General features: G+C 33.8%; 1 protein-coding gene across 1 annotated transcript in view; it reads left to right on the top strand.

Moving 5' to 3' along the window:
• The window catches only part of LOC126882692 (soluble guanylate cyclase gcy-33), a 231,111-nt gene extending 228,129 nt beyond the window's left edge, over positions 1-2,982 (top strand). Inside the window, exon 15 of the mRNA XM_050647671.1 lies at positions 1,818-2,982. Coding sequence (XP_050503628.1) covers positions 1,818-1,880 — 63 coding nt within the window. The 3' untranslated portion in view covers positions 1,881-2,982. The remainder of the gene's footprint in view (positions 1-1,817) is intronic.
• The last annotated feature ends 12,399 nt before the right edge of the window (positions 2,983-15,381 follow it).

The following is a 15,381-nucleotide window of genomic DNA, read 5'->3' as shown; positions in this document are numbered from 1 at the left end:
ATAAATTATATAAAATATGGCAACTATGGGCGTAATACAATCCCTACCGACAGCGGAGAGTATTCGACAGGAGAATCTCCTTCGTGCCGAAGTCAGTACTGGCACGACTAAAGAGAGAAAGATTTTACGAGCATTCTATGTAAGTGACAGAGAAAGGGCTATATTGGACTATTAGTATACCTTAAAATTAGAATCTCTGTGCCAGGCACGAGGGTATGATGCCAGGTCTATTTATTTTGAGTTTCTTTACATGCTGGTTTGTCGCTTATATTATGTATATTTTCTGTTAAAAAGTTTTTGTATTTATAATTAAACTTTTAGTGCATCATGATCGTGGGTATTTTGATATTTTGGTTATTACTTAAGTTTAATTTATTAATTGACAATGAAGATTAGTATCTTAAAAAAATTTTTTGGTGGTTTTGCGCTAGAAAAAAAACTACAAATGTTATAAGGTGTTGTGGAGCTTTCGAGTTAGCTTTAAGAGGTGGCGACGAAAAAGAAAATTCAGAAAATAGAGGTATATTTAAGGAGCTGGTCAATTTTAGCGCCGAATTAGACAACGACTTAAAGGTTCATATTATTCAAAGTACCAGATCTTTCAAAGGTCTACCTTCTCCGGACATTTAGTTGCTTCTAATTTATTTATGTCGGGGAAGTTTTCTGCTTATAAGCATCAGTTCTCCGAATCATTTCTTAATGAAACATGGAGACAATTTTAATTTTTAAGCAAAACTCGGTTTAAAACTGAATTAGAAGTAGCTACTGTATTAGCGAGACGAATTAAGTACTACCTCTGGGGCTGTTTCGCTATCGGTTTTATTGTAGAGGGAAGGTTTAAAAAGCACATTTGAAGAAACTATTAAACTTTTAAGTTTTTAATTACCATGCCTATGCCTATATCAACATCTGAAGCAGAACGCTGTTTTTCGATGTTAAAACATAGTGCTTTAGGTATGCTATCTGCAGAAAAGCATTTTGTAAATTGTATTGATAATTTTAATTATAAAGTCATTGAACACTTTGCAACCAAAAAAATAGAAGAATGAACTTCATATATCGTAAACTTTAAAAGTGACATTACAAAGATTTGTGCATATGTGTGAATAATGAAATAGAATTATTTTTATAAATTGGTAAATAGAGACTAAATCGTAATAACAATTTTCAAGCACTATCAGCAGTAAATGCTGGTGGTAGGTTAAGAGGTATTTATTATTAATTAACTTACGGAACATTAGAATCTACCCTCGGCGCACCTTGTGCTCAGTGTCACTGTTAAGGCACGTCATCTGGAGTTTCGAGGGTTTTCGGTACTGAATGCATGCAAATAGATTATTAGGTAGTTTTGGGGTCGCTTAATACGAATACGCCATCAGAACTGACCCCGGGACCATCTGGTACCCAAGGTCACTGCTAAGACATGTTATCTTCTAGAGTTTGGAGGGTTTTTGGGCACCAGGTACACCGAGGGTCAGTTCTGACGGCGCATTCTTGTTCAGCAACCCCAAAAATCGCGAGGAATCTGTTTGCATCAATTTAGTGCCGAAAACCCTCGAATCTCTAAATGACGTGCCTTTGCAGTGAACCTATTCAAAAGGTGCTCCGGTGGTCGGTTCTTATGGAGTATTCGTCTTCAAAGACCCGAAAAACCTCCTGACTAACAAAATCGCGCCATTATTGCCCCTCTATTGATATGTTTGTGCACTTTTTGATGCATTTTATGCAATTTAAAATACAACTATGCATTTCGTGCTAATTACCCTGGTCTAAATTTGAAATTTTTAATCTTACCTAAAATTGTCATACATTTTTAGGAAGAAGACGACGACGTGGAGCCCGTTTTCATCAAGAGACTGAGGAATGAAAGTTATTTTTGATCTTAGATATTTAGTTGTTAGGTTAGGTGTTAATTTCCAGATATGATTGTTGTTAAAAGTCTTTTGGAATGTTTTTGACATAAAGCGAGCGAAAGTATTAACAAAATGTACCTACGTTTTATTTATTAATATGTTAATTATGCATATAATATGATTGAGTCATTAATACCAGATAAATTTAGATTCGATTAAACATGAGTTCCTTCTTATAGGTTTTCCTCTACATTATCCAACGTTTGAACTTTTTGATCAGCTTTTGATATCCATAACTAGTCAGCTCAGATTATAAGTTTAACTTATTTTTGCGGTAAACTTACAGTGTAATAATTACAAACAAGAATCTTATTGAGTGTATCTTAAATAAAAAAAGTGTATACTAGATGAAAGGTTTAGTTAAATCTCAGTTTTAAATTATAAAAACGAAAATAGTTTCTATGTAATATTGTTTTTATGTAAGTATGTGTCGTATCATACCAAATGCAAAACAGTGTCGATGCACGTCATATTTTATTTATAAGATTTCACATTTAGCATTACTTAGGGATACCTACTTTTTTTAGCCTTCTGTCCTCTATTTTTTAATATAGACTTCTCCCAACTTCTTCCACCGATCTTCATCCTGAGCAACACACATCCAATTTGTTTCGCCTATTTTTTTAGGTCATCTACCATCTCATCTGTGGTCTTCTTCTTGGTCGCCTACCTTTGTAAGGTCTCCTTTTTGTCCACCAATGTAGCCTGCGAAGCTCCATTTGAGTTTGGCAATTTTTGTTGTGAAATCCTCGACTTTTATGTCTTACCTAGTCGTTCCTGTTTTCATGTGACAGCTGTATACCCAACAGTGCCCTTTCCATTCCCCATTCTGTCGTGGGTAGTTTATTCATATTTGCCTCGAAAGGATGCACTATCTGAACACTTTCCTCCTGAAGTATTGGGAAATTTTGCAGTTCATGCTATTCTTGCTCATCTAGCTTTCAGCACTTTGGTTCTCTTTGTCAAGTTTCAGAATTTAGCCTAGTAGACGAGGCAACGAAGCATTAAACCTAGGAATTTTGTGCAGTAAGATGAATCGTCATGCAACTTTTTGCATTCGATTCGAGAGAGTGTCAGGCAATTTTGTAAACTAAATTGATCTCCGGCAAAAATGTTTGTGTATGAGAAAATGCATCTTTAAAGTGCATCTCGAAGAGATGGAAAATAAACAATTTAGGACTCAGGAAATATTGACGGAAATGAGTTCAATTTTTATAATTGGGGGTTTTGGAGGTCACTGAACACGAATTTCATAACGGCGATGGTCTCCGAGGTACCTGGTGCCCAGGGTGAAACTCGTCGACTGAAACGACCGAAAAATTCGCAGGACGATCGAATAATTCGCAAAATTAAGATTGGATCGAAAAATTGAAAAATATGTCTTCAATATTTTTTAAAAATCTATCGAATAACACTAAACACGACCTCCCCACTCTACCCCTGGAGGTGGGGTGGGGATAACTGTAAAATCTTAAATAGAAACCCCATTTGTTATTGCAGATTTGGATTGCTTACGTAAAAGTAAGCAACTCTTATTCGAGAAATCTTCTCGAATTGTGGATAGATGGCGCTATAATCAGAAAAAATGATTTTTTCGTGATACCGTAGGTAAATTATAGAAACGGTCTAATATCTCGAGAAATACACTTCCAAATAAAAAACCAAAAAATACCTGTTTAATATTTTTCAAGAACCTATCGAATAACATAAAACACGACCCTCCACTCCACCACCTGGAGGTGGGGTGGGGTAACTATAAAATCTTAAATAGGAGCCCCCATTTTTTATTGCAGATTTGGATTCCTTACGTAAAAATAAGTAACTTTTATTCGAGACATATTTTCGAATTATAGATAGATGGCGCTATAATCGGAAAAACACTATTTATTAGCGCCATCTATCAACAATTCCAAAAAAATGTTTCGAATAAATGTTACTTATTTTTTCATGAGGAATCCAAACCTGCAATAAAATATGGGGATTCCTATTTAAGATTTTAAGGTTACTCCCCACCCCACCTTCAGGGGGTGGAGTGAAGGATCGTGTTTAATGTTATTTGATAGATTTCCAATCTTCATTTCACGAATTATTCGATCGTCCCAGGCGACGAGCTCCACCCTGGGCACCAGATACCTCGAAGACCATCGCCGTCATGAAATTTGTGTTCACTGACCTCCAAAACCCCTAAATATAAAAATTAAACTCATTTCCGTCAATATTTCCTGAGTTCTAAATTTTTTATTTTCCATCTCTTCGAGATGCACTTTAAAGATGCATTTTCTCATGCACAATTTTTTTTGCCGGAGATCAATTTGGTTCACAAACTTGCCTGACACTCTCTCGAATCGAATGCAAAAAGTTAAATGACGATTCATCTTACTCCACAAAATTCTTAGGTTTTGGGCTTTTTAGTGCTTCGTTGCTTCGCCTATAGGTAGATACATTCATGAACGTGTTCTATGGCACTGCCGTTTATAGTTATACGCTCGGGGTCGTCTGTGTTTGTCATTGTTTTTATTTTTGTCATATTCGTTTTTAGGTTGACATGACGTATTGGGTGCTGCCTGCGAGTGCCTCTTATCATAATTTGTAATAGACCGTGATAGTGTGACGTCAAAACGTCAAAAAAGTTTCCAAATATTGATATAAAAATACAGTCGGAAAAATGAAAGAATACCCATGAACGATCACATCAATCACTTATTTTGTATTTGCTATCTTTTTCAATAATAAAAGTTAGTTATTTATAGAAAAAGAAAGCAAATACAAAATATGTGGTTGATGTGATCGTTCATGGATATTCTTTCATTTTTCCGACTGTACCAAACAAAGCAACTGTCAATTGATTATACACGTGATTTGTGTAATCATTTTTAATTTTATTTTGTTTTAACAATCATCTGCACATTTTTTCTAAAGACACAATCCTTGTTAGTCATATCATCATATCAATCATATTGCTTTTAATTTTATAACTGTTTCTACACAAAATCAAGGATTTACACATAGTACTTACTGCGTTTTTTAAGGTTCTTAACTTGTCCTATTTGGAAATATCATCATCATCATCCAGCCTTCTGCATCCAAAGTTGAACATAGGCCTCCCCTAATTTCTTCCAATTTTGTCCGTCTTGGGCTTTCTGCAACGAATTCCCAGCAATCCTTTTGACGTCGTCTGTCCATCGTGTAGGTGGTCTACCTCTACTTCTTCTGTCTTCTCCACACTGTAATTGTTTGGGTCTACCTCCCGTCCTTCATTCTGGTTACATGGCCCGCCCAATTCCACTTCAGCCATGCTACTCGCTCTATGACATCTGTGACGCCTGTCCTTCTTCTGATTTCTTCGTTTCTGACCCTGTCTCTGAGAGTCACTCCAAGTAGTGACCGTTCCATTCTTCTTTGGGCCACTCTAAGTTTCGTTGCTGTGGCCTGGGTTAACGATAATGTTTCAGCGCCGTAAGTCATGACTGGAAGCACACATTGGTTGAACGTCTTCCTTTTCAAATAATTTGGCAAGTTGCTCTTGAAGATGTCTGATAGAGCTCCATATGCGGCCCATGCTAAGGTAATCCTTCTCTGTAATTCAGCAGTTTGATTGTCCCTGGCAATTTGGATTTCATGCCCTAAGTATTTATATTTATGGACCAATGCTATTTCGTTGACGTCGACTTTTGGATTTTCGCTTGGTACCAGGTTTGTCATGTATTGTGTCTTTCCAAAATTTACGTTTAAACCAACTTTTTTACAGGCGGCATCTAACTCAGTAAGCATAGTTCTAATATCTTTTAAGTTGTCTGTTATAAGAACTATGTCGTCTTCGAATCGTAGGTGGGAGAGCCTTTCACCGTCGACATTTATTCCTTTGGCGTCCCACTCCAATTGTTTGAAAGCATGTTCAAGGACTGCCGTAAAGATTTTGGGAGATAACGTATCTCCCTGTCTAATTCCTCTTTTGATTTTTATAGGTTTGGTATCTTTGTGTAGTCGGACGGCCATGGTTTCATTATTGTATATGTTAGCTATCAGTTTGGAGTACCGATAATCTATACGACTTTCCTCCAACTCTCATTATGCTGTTAATTTCAATCGTATCAAATGCTTTGCGAAAGTCTACGAAAGCCAGGACCAATGGTCGGTTGTATTCGATAGATTTTTCTATAATTCCTTTTATGCAGTGTAGGTGGTCGTTAGTGCCAAAGTTTTTCCTAAAACCCGCCTGTTCTCTAGGTTGGTAAAAATCCAATTTTGTTTCCAGTCTATTTGTTATTATTCTTGTGAATAACTTGTAGAGGTGGTCTAATAGGCTTATGGGCCGGTAATTTTCGAGGTCTGTTAGATCGCCCTTTTTGTGTAATAAGATGGTAAGTGCACTGTGTCATCTTGTAGGTGTTTCACTTTGGTGCGGGCATAAGTTGAACAATTCCTTTATGTTGTTTATAAGTCTGTCTCCTCCAATCTTTACGGCTTCTATAACGATATTGTCTTCTCCAGGAGCTTTATTTCTTTTCATTTTTCTCAATGCGTTCCTGATTTCGTCTGTTGATATATCAGGCATCAATTCCGACCCTTGGTTGACTAACCTTTTTCCTGAATCTTCTAGTGACTCATCATGGTTTTGTTGGCTGTTGTACAGTTCTGTATAGAAGTCTTCTACTACCCTCAATAATTCATCTCTGTTGATGATGATATTTCCATCTCTGTTCTTTAATTTGGTTATTTCTTTTTTGCCATTTGTTACTTTTCTTCTTAGAACTTTGAGGCTCTTGTTATCTTCAATTTTTTGTTGAATTTGTTCGTTTTTATATTTTCGGTTGTCCGTCTTAATATATTTTTGTATTCTTTTACTTATCTCTCTAAGTTCGTGGTGTTCTTTATTTCTATTACTTTGCATTTTTCTCCGCTCTTCCATTAATGCTTGTGTTTGGGGGCTTACTCTTTTGTTATGTGATGTCTTTTGGCAGTGTATCTTCTGGCTTTCTTCTATAGCTTGTATTATAATGTCATTAAGGGTGTTAACATTTAGGTCTGTATTCCTGTCGCTTTCGAGAATGCTGTTGATATGTTCTTCAAATGCATTTATATTTTTAGGCTTGGTCCAGTTAGTTGTGGACTTCTTTTTGATCATGCGGTATCTCTCTTTCCCAAGGTCTATTTCTATAGAGGCTTTGACCATTTTGTGGTCGCTACCTGTTGAAGACTGGTTTAGAACTGTAACGTCTTTAAAGATTTGCTTCTTGTCGGTGATTATAAAATCGATCTCGTTTCTAGTTTTTCCATTTGGGCTCTGCCACGTCCATCTACAATGTTCTTTTTTGTAGAAGAAGCTATTCATTTGAAATAGATTTCTCTCCAGCAGGAAACTAAGTAAAGCTTCACCGCGTTCGTTTCTATCTCCCAAACCAAATTTTCCCAGTGATGTTTCTGTATCGTCTGCCTTTCTCCCCATTTTAGCGTTAAAGTCATCGCATATTATGGTATAGTGTATTGTTGTATCATTTAAGGCTAGAAAAATGTCATCGTAGAATTCCTCTACTTCGTAGTCCGCATGGCCACTTGTTGGGGCATATACCTGTACGATTTTTATGGCATACCGTTCATTTAGTTTTAAGGTTAAAGAAGCTACTCTAGTAGAGAAACTTTTTACTGATATGATGTTGCTTTCATGCTTTCTATGTACAAAGAAGCCAACGCCTCCTGTTGTTTCAGTTTCACTACCGATCTGATAGAATAAATGACCTGATTTCAGCTTTTTCAGGCTTTCTCCTCTCTGTTTTACCTCGCTGACGCCTGTCACATCCCATTTAATTTTCGACATTTCTGCTTCCATCTCTATGATTCGTTCTTCAGTTGCCAGGGATCTAGCATTATATGTAGCGACGTTGAGTTTTAAGGGTTTTCTAGGTTTGGTATGTTTAATTGTCATAATCTTGTCCCCCCCCCCCCCCAGAATCCGAGTTCGTGGGACAGACTATCAGTTTAGTGCGAGATTCTGGAAGTTTTTTCCTACTCGCCTGGGGTACTTCACTTTTAGATAATGACATTTTCATTTTGTTTTAGGGGGTATTTGGCGTGATTTTAAAACCTGCCGCGCTTGCCGGTTTTTATCGGAATTACATTTCCTTAATTCCAGTTGTTACAGTTAGTCCGCTGATACTCGGTCGTCAGAGCCTCGGTTGTGGTAACAGGGTTCACCAACGTGAATGTGAGGTTGACATTTGAGTAGGAGAGGCTATTTGAGACGCATCACTACCACATCAGAACCCATTTGGAAATATGGTGGGGAAATATACTATGAACATTGATTACAATCGCGGGACACAACACATTACCATTTTGTAGAAATTAAACATCTTACAAACAATATATTCCAATTATAAAAACGAAAATAAACACAATGTGTGAATAATTCAACAATTATTGTTGACAGATTTTTGTTTTGTTTGGCAATTATTCCAGAGTAGCCAACATTGATTTGACGTCACGACTATCACGGTCCATTTCTCGAATGTGCTCGGTATTATCACGATGTCATCAGAATCCCTCTATATTTGGTAGTACCTCTGATCACTGATCCCAGGTTATTTATTTTACTTTTGACGTTCTCCTCCTCCTCTGTTAATTCAGGGTAAGAACATAACAAGTAAGTCGAGGTGGAGGTGGATGTGGAGGTCGCGGTCGATGTCGATATCCATGTAAAACAAACACATTGTACTAAATGAAAGAGAACAGAGCAAGTAAGTCGCGGTGGAGGTTTAGCGCGATGCCATCTAGGAGGTTTACATCGATGCTTTTGAAAATAAAATGAGTTTGTTATACATGGATGTCTACTGCGCGGTCTACAAGGATGCCTTTCTGTGATTGATCCGTTCGAAGCCAAGTTGTCATTAACTGCGCTGTCTGAGTTGATACTTTTTATAATATGTATAATCCCTTTTTTGTACTCAGTTTATTTTTGAATTTATAAAGTAATTAAATTCAGTAAATTTTTGAAATATGAAGGAGCATCTGATTATTTACAGCTGACATTTCATCACTATCATCAGTTGACTGACACAACATCGCAAAAGCACAGTCTTTTTGTCATTCAAATTGCATTAAAATACTTCACTTGATAGTGGTTCTAGCTCGACTGACAGCGCAGGTGACCTCCTTGTTATGTGCTGTCGACATCGACCGCAACTTAACTAGTGGCATCTACCGCGACCTACACATCCACCTCGACTTACTTGTTATGTTCTTACCCTTGGACTGGCTTAGTGAGCTGTACAAGGTTTTGTAGAAATATTGGACTATTTTTGTTATTTTATTATCCTGTCTTATTATTGGTGTCCTTAATTTTGATAATTTTTGAACTGTTGGTTTTAGGGAATACTTCATTTCTTATTATCTTTCATTGGATCGCAGGATTATGACGTCATTTAATACCCCTGTGTTTCAATCGACTATCTTGAAAGAAGTTCTAAAGTTTTATGGTTCTAACATTTGTCCCTCCCAAGATTCTTCTTGTCTCTCTGTCATTATTTGTAAAATTCCTTCCGTGTAAAGACAAGAAATAGTGAATTTATGGCAAGTAAAAATGGACCGCGTTATGTAATAGCGGATTAAGAGCCAAAATGTAGTTTTGAGATAAATCGGTTTAAAGATTTTAAATTTGTTTTTGGTACTATTTCTAAAATATAGTACTGACATGTTTCATATTTAATATATTAATGCAAATGTAAATAGACTTTTACATGTGTTTAAAATTTTTTAAAAATAATTTATATTTTAAAAGTTATTCGATCAAATGTCGCTTAATTCGTTAATGATTTTTTAAGATATGCATGAGTTAAGATCCGAATACCGGATTAAGAGACATATTTGGCGCTTAATCTGATGTTACCTGACAAAGGATATCTTTTAATTCGATATCTTAAACGTTGGTAAATATGTTATGTTTTGTAATAAAGAATTAACCGACTATTCGTGGCGCTTGATTCGTTATTACACTTACAAAGATGCGGATTTTTGTTTATGACAATGGATTATGTACCATTATTGGCGTTGAGTTCGATATTACAAATCCTAATGTGAGATTTTTTTTAATAAAATAAAAAATGTCGCTTAATACAGGCATTTAAAAACAACTTTTTTTTAATGTTTTTACAAAAAACATATTTTTATACATAGATTTGCACCCTAGCTGCAAGATGGCACTAATATCTCGATTTTGGACTTTTGGCGGTTAATCCGTTATTACATAACGCGGTCCAAATATGAATATATGACATGCAACGATGATCGTTTTCTAGTATTGTAAATAAGAAGTATTCAAAAATAAGGATAAGAAATGTAGATATTTAATTGTTGTTGATTATGCTATCATAATATTATGTGGTAGATATAATGAATACATATTTTTTTAATTCACACTTGAAATTAGAAATATACAGGGTGAGTAACCATTGACGCGATGATCTATTAAAAATTAGTGGTAAAACATTAAAATACGTTGATTATTCGTTAATACGCTGCTTAATAAAGTGTATATTTTATAGCTAATTTCCAACATAACAAGTGGCCCAAAAATGTGTTTTAATAAGAAATACTATATTTTATTGCACTTTTAGGCGTCAAAACTTAAATGAATTTTATTTATAAATATACAGGACGTTCAAAATAACCCACTTATTCCAATAAATATTCGAACGCTTATACAGTCGGAAAAATGAAAGATTACCCATGAACGATCACATCAATCACTTATTTTGTATTTGCTGTCTTTTTCTATAACAAACGTTTGTTATTTATAGAAAAAGACAGCAAATATAAAATAAGTGATTGATGAGATCGTTCATGGGTAATCTTTCATTTTTACGACTGTAGGTACCGTGCTTATGCTAAATTAAACACACTGTATTTTTTTCTCCATTAAGTACGTAGCAAATTTGATTTTTTTTAAGTAAAAATTATAAAATCTGCTATACCTAAATTTTATAGTTGTTGATAGGAGTTGTTTTCAATAAATTTAAAATATTATGTTATGATTTTCACTTCTTCTTCTTTTGGCATCGCAACCCTGGATGAATCTTTGCCTGTCTGGCTATGTCCTTCCATTCAGATCTCTCTTGTGCCTTTCTCCTCCACTGTCTTATATTTGTAGTTTTCAGGTTATCTTTCACGTCTTCCAACCATCTTGTTGTGGGCCTTCCTTTTCTTTATCTTGCAGTGACTAATACAGTGATATTTTAAAGTACGTTAATATATCGATATCTACAAATTGATGGTGCATTAGATTGCAGATCGAGAGGTTCCGAGTTCGAACCCGGCTGTTGTGTATCTTTTCTATTTTTTTAATAAATAATTAAAAGTTGATATAATTAAAATTGATATGTTATAAGTTAATTATTATTATATATAAATTTTGTTCTGAAGCTATTTCCTTGTGGCATTTTTATAATTAACTATTTTCAATGAGAAATAAGCCAAAATTTTACCAAAAAAATGATTTTATTAACGTTTCGACGCCCAAGTCGGGTGTCGTTGTCAAAATACAAATTAATATTAAATTAAACAAAAATGTTGTTGCTTAGTAAAAAAACTGTTCTAATAATTTATTTAATCTGACTCATTTATATCGGCAATTCAGACATGCATTATACATTTTAAAGTAGAAGACTTTAAAATGATATTGTCAATGTTGATGAGTTGCGTTCCTGGGACGACTTTATTAAAAGATAGTTCATTCGATTACATGAAATCAACCCCAACTCAAGAATATCCGCCACAAAAAATCATAGCATGTAATCTGTCTTTAAAAAGACAACCAAATGCAACGGTGACAGTAAAATTCTAGTGCTAGAGATTCCATAGTAAATCACGAGGGAAAACCAGGAAAAAACCTCGTGATACTATCCCGACATCGTAAGTATTTGGGCTTACATTTAGTTTACTCTCAAAACAAATAGCAAATTCTGACTTTAATACATATTTATATATGCTATTTTAAATTATAAGTAATATAATAATACATAGATATTATATAAATAATTAATGGGTAACCACATCCTACTGCATTCTACCGAGGAATTTGCGACACAATTGTTTTCGTTTAGCATAATTAGAGCCGATTGTTTGATTTTTCTCTTTTTACTATCTGTTTCTTTCAGGACTATATTTGAATCTCTCCACTGAACTCTATGTTCATTATCCCATGCGTGTTGATATATTTGAGATCTATCAAATTCTCTATTTTTAATATAAGGCTGATATTCACTTATTCTAACGTTTAATGGTCTTGATGTTTCACCTGAATAAAATTGTTCGCATTCACAACGTATTTTATAAATACAATTCTTTGTTATTTCTTGTTCATTGTTAGGTTTAGTTTTAGATAGAATAGATCTCAATGTGTTTGTTGTTTTGAATGTTGTTGAAATGTTGAATTTATATCCTATTGTTTTAAGTTTCTCGGATAGTCATTTTATAATATGGTCTTGATATTTTCCTCGCATTATTTCTACTGGATATTATAGGATCCCGTTCTACATTGTTCTGTTCTATTCGATCCAATCTTGACAATTCCTTATTTATAAACGATAAAGGATAATCATTTTGAAGTTTTTTATATAAAATCTCAATCTTTACGATTGAGAGTGAAGAGGCGCATGCGCACACACACGGTATGTAGTTCGTTGCTAATCTTTCAAGATATGTATGTATCAGCGCTGTCAGCGCAAATAAGTCATTAAAAGGATATATTAGTGTTTTTAGTAAATGTATTATTTATTATAATTTTTGTGTCTTTGGATTTGTCTTCCTCGGGAATAAGATATTTTATAATAATAGTAAGTATATTTATTTTTGTATACCTCACTTGGTCTATTAAATTTGTCAGTATGTATGAGAAATCTTGTAACCTGTCAAAGCAAAGGGAATATAGCTCAGGGGTCGAGCGTGTGACCGGAGATCGAGAGGTCCCGGGTTCAAATCCCGGACGATTCATATCTTTTTTTTTAATTTTTGGTATCGTTTTAATAAAAAAATTTAAAAGTGGTAGGTAAGAAAGTTAGTTTAATATTTAAATAAAATACAAATAACCTGTTAAGTATATTTATTTCTTTGAAATTATATAATAGAAGTATAACTTCTTACGTACGTACAAAGTACACACACATTCTTTTTTTAATAAAACAGATGTTAACAATTGTTTTTCTTCTAAAAATGAATTTTCGTTAGAACAAGTAATTTTGGCTCTATCATATAAGCATTTAATGATTCCCTTTTTAACGTTGATGTTGTGATTTGATTTGTAATTGAGATATGTATGTTGGTATGTAATGGTTTTCTATACAGTTGAGTCTCATATCCAGTATCCTTCTTTGAGACTAACACATCGAGGAAAGGCAGAGTGTTATTATATTCCTTTTTCATTGTAAATTTTATTGTCTCTTCTTGATCGTTTATAATATTTAAGAATGTATCCAACAATTCTAATCTATGAGGCAATATTGAAAACACCATCATCTACATATCTCCACCATACTGTGGGTTTTAAATTTTGTTTAGAAATGAAATTAGTTTCGAAATCCTCCATAAATATATTAGCCAATAATGGAGATAAAAAAGAGCCCATTGCTAGACCATTTTTATTTAGCATTGGAAAATGAATATAGAGTTCAGTGGAGAGATTCAAGTATATTCCTGAAAGAAACAGATAATAAAAAGAGAAAAATCAAAGAAGCGGCTCTAATTATGCTAAATGAAAACAATTGTGTTGCAAATTCCTCGGTAGAATGCAGTAGAATGTGGTTACCCATACTAAAAGAGGAAGTCAATAGAAAGAAAATACCACGATTAGTATGTAAGTCAGTAACATATCGAGTTAGTACATATTTTATATTTTATTATTATTTATATAATATCTATGTATTATTTATATTACTTATAATTTAAAATAGCATATATATTAAAGTCAGAATTTGTTATTAATTTTGAGAGTAAACTAAATGTAAGCCCAAATACTTACGATGTCGGGATAGTATCACAAGGTTTTTTCCTGGTTTTCCCTCGTGATTTACTATGGAATCTCTAGCACTAGAATTTTACTGTCACCGTTGCATTTGGTTGTCTTTTTAAAAACAGATTACATGCTATGATTTTTTGTGGCGGATATTCTTGAGTTGGGGTTGATTTCATGTAATCGAATGAACTATCTTTTAATAAAGTCGTCCCAGGAACGCAACTCATAAATATTGGCAATATCATTTTTTAAAGTCTTCTACTTTAAAATGTATAATACATGTCTGAATTGCCGATATAAATGAGTCAGATTAAATAAATTATTAGAAAAGCTTTTTACTAAGCAACATTTTTGTTTAATTTAGTATTATTTTGAATTTTGAAAACGACACCCGACTTGGGCGTCGAAACGTTAATAAAATCGTTTTTTTTTTGGTAAAATTGTGGCTTATTTCTCATTGAAAATAGTTGATTATAATACATAAATATTATATACACCATTTTAAACAACCGTAGTATTATATAAATTACTTTTTTATAAAAGTGTAATTATATTAAGTTCACGTCTTAAATCAATTATTTATCAAATACACTATCAATATTATTTAATCAACAACAAACTCAAAATCCACAAGGAAAAGAAAAAGTTTTTCTGTAGTTGGCTGTATACCATCAATCACAAAATTGGAAAGAAATCCTTTGTAAAAGGTATAAAAAATTTTTTTTCTCAAACTCAAAATATTCTCGATGCCATGTCCAATATTTAAAATCTTCACTGTTTTGTCACCATAATTGGACGGGATTCTGCAGAAAGGAGCCAAACCACAAATATGTATTTTTCCTATTAACAGTCTCATAGGTTCTAAAATACCCTGTAGATACTTGTGCAGAAAAGAACCAAGCTACATACGATATATACCGCGCTCTATGAGCGAAATAACCAACCAACATTATCGTTGCAGCATGACAGCATTCTGCAGAAAAGATCCATGTGGGTTGGTTCCTTTATGCAAATCCACTTAAGTTATTTTGCAGAAGGGAACCAAGCTACAAAAGTGGATTCTTTTTAAACAGCTGTTTTCTTGAATTCACGGGACTTACAGAACAAATTATTAAATCCCAGTAATTTCATATTAACATTTTTTTAAATTATACGCCTGATTATGTAACTCAATAACGGAAAATAACTGTTTGTTAACTTTGAATTAACTTAAGTTGTTTTGCAGAAGGGAACCAAACCAAGCCACAAAAGTGGATTTTTTGTTTAAAACAACTGTTTTCTTGAATCAAACAGTATGTGTGAAATCAAATCTAATGCATATATTGACGATTTTAATGTTAAACCATGATTATTTTTAATAGAGAATTTTAAATTTTATCGTAAAGTTTTTGGCTAATATATTAATATTAACAAAGTGTGGTTTGGATCCTTTCTGCAGAATCCGGTCCTATTATTCTATTCGACTCG

This window comes from Diabrotica virgifera, chromosome 1 (genome assembly GCF_917563875.1).
Source record: "Diabrotica virgifera virgifera chromosome 1, PGI_DIABVI_V3a".
NCBI lineage: Eukaryota > Metazoa > Arthropoda > Insecta > Coleoptera > Chrysomelidae > Diabrotica > Diabrotica virgifera.
Note: the sequence above shows the minus strand (reverse complement) of the source record. Positions and strands in the feature narration are given on the sequence as shown.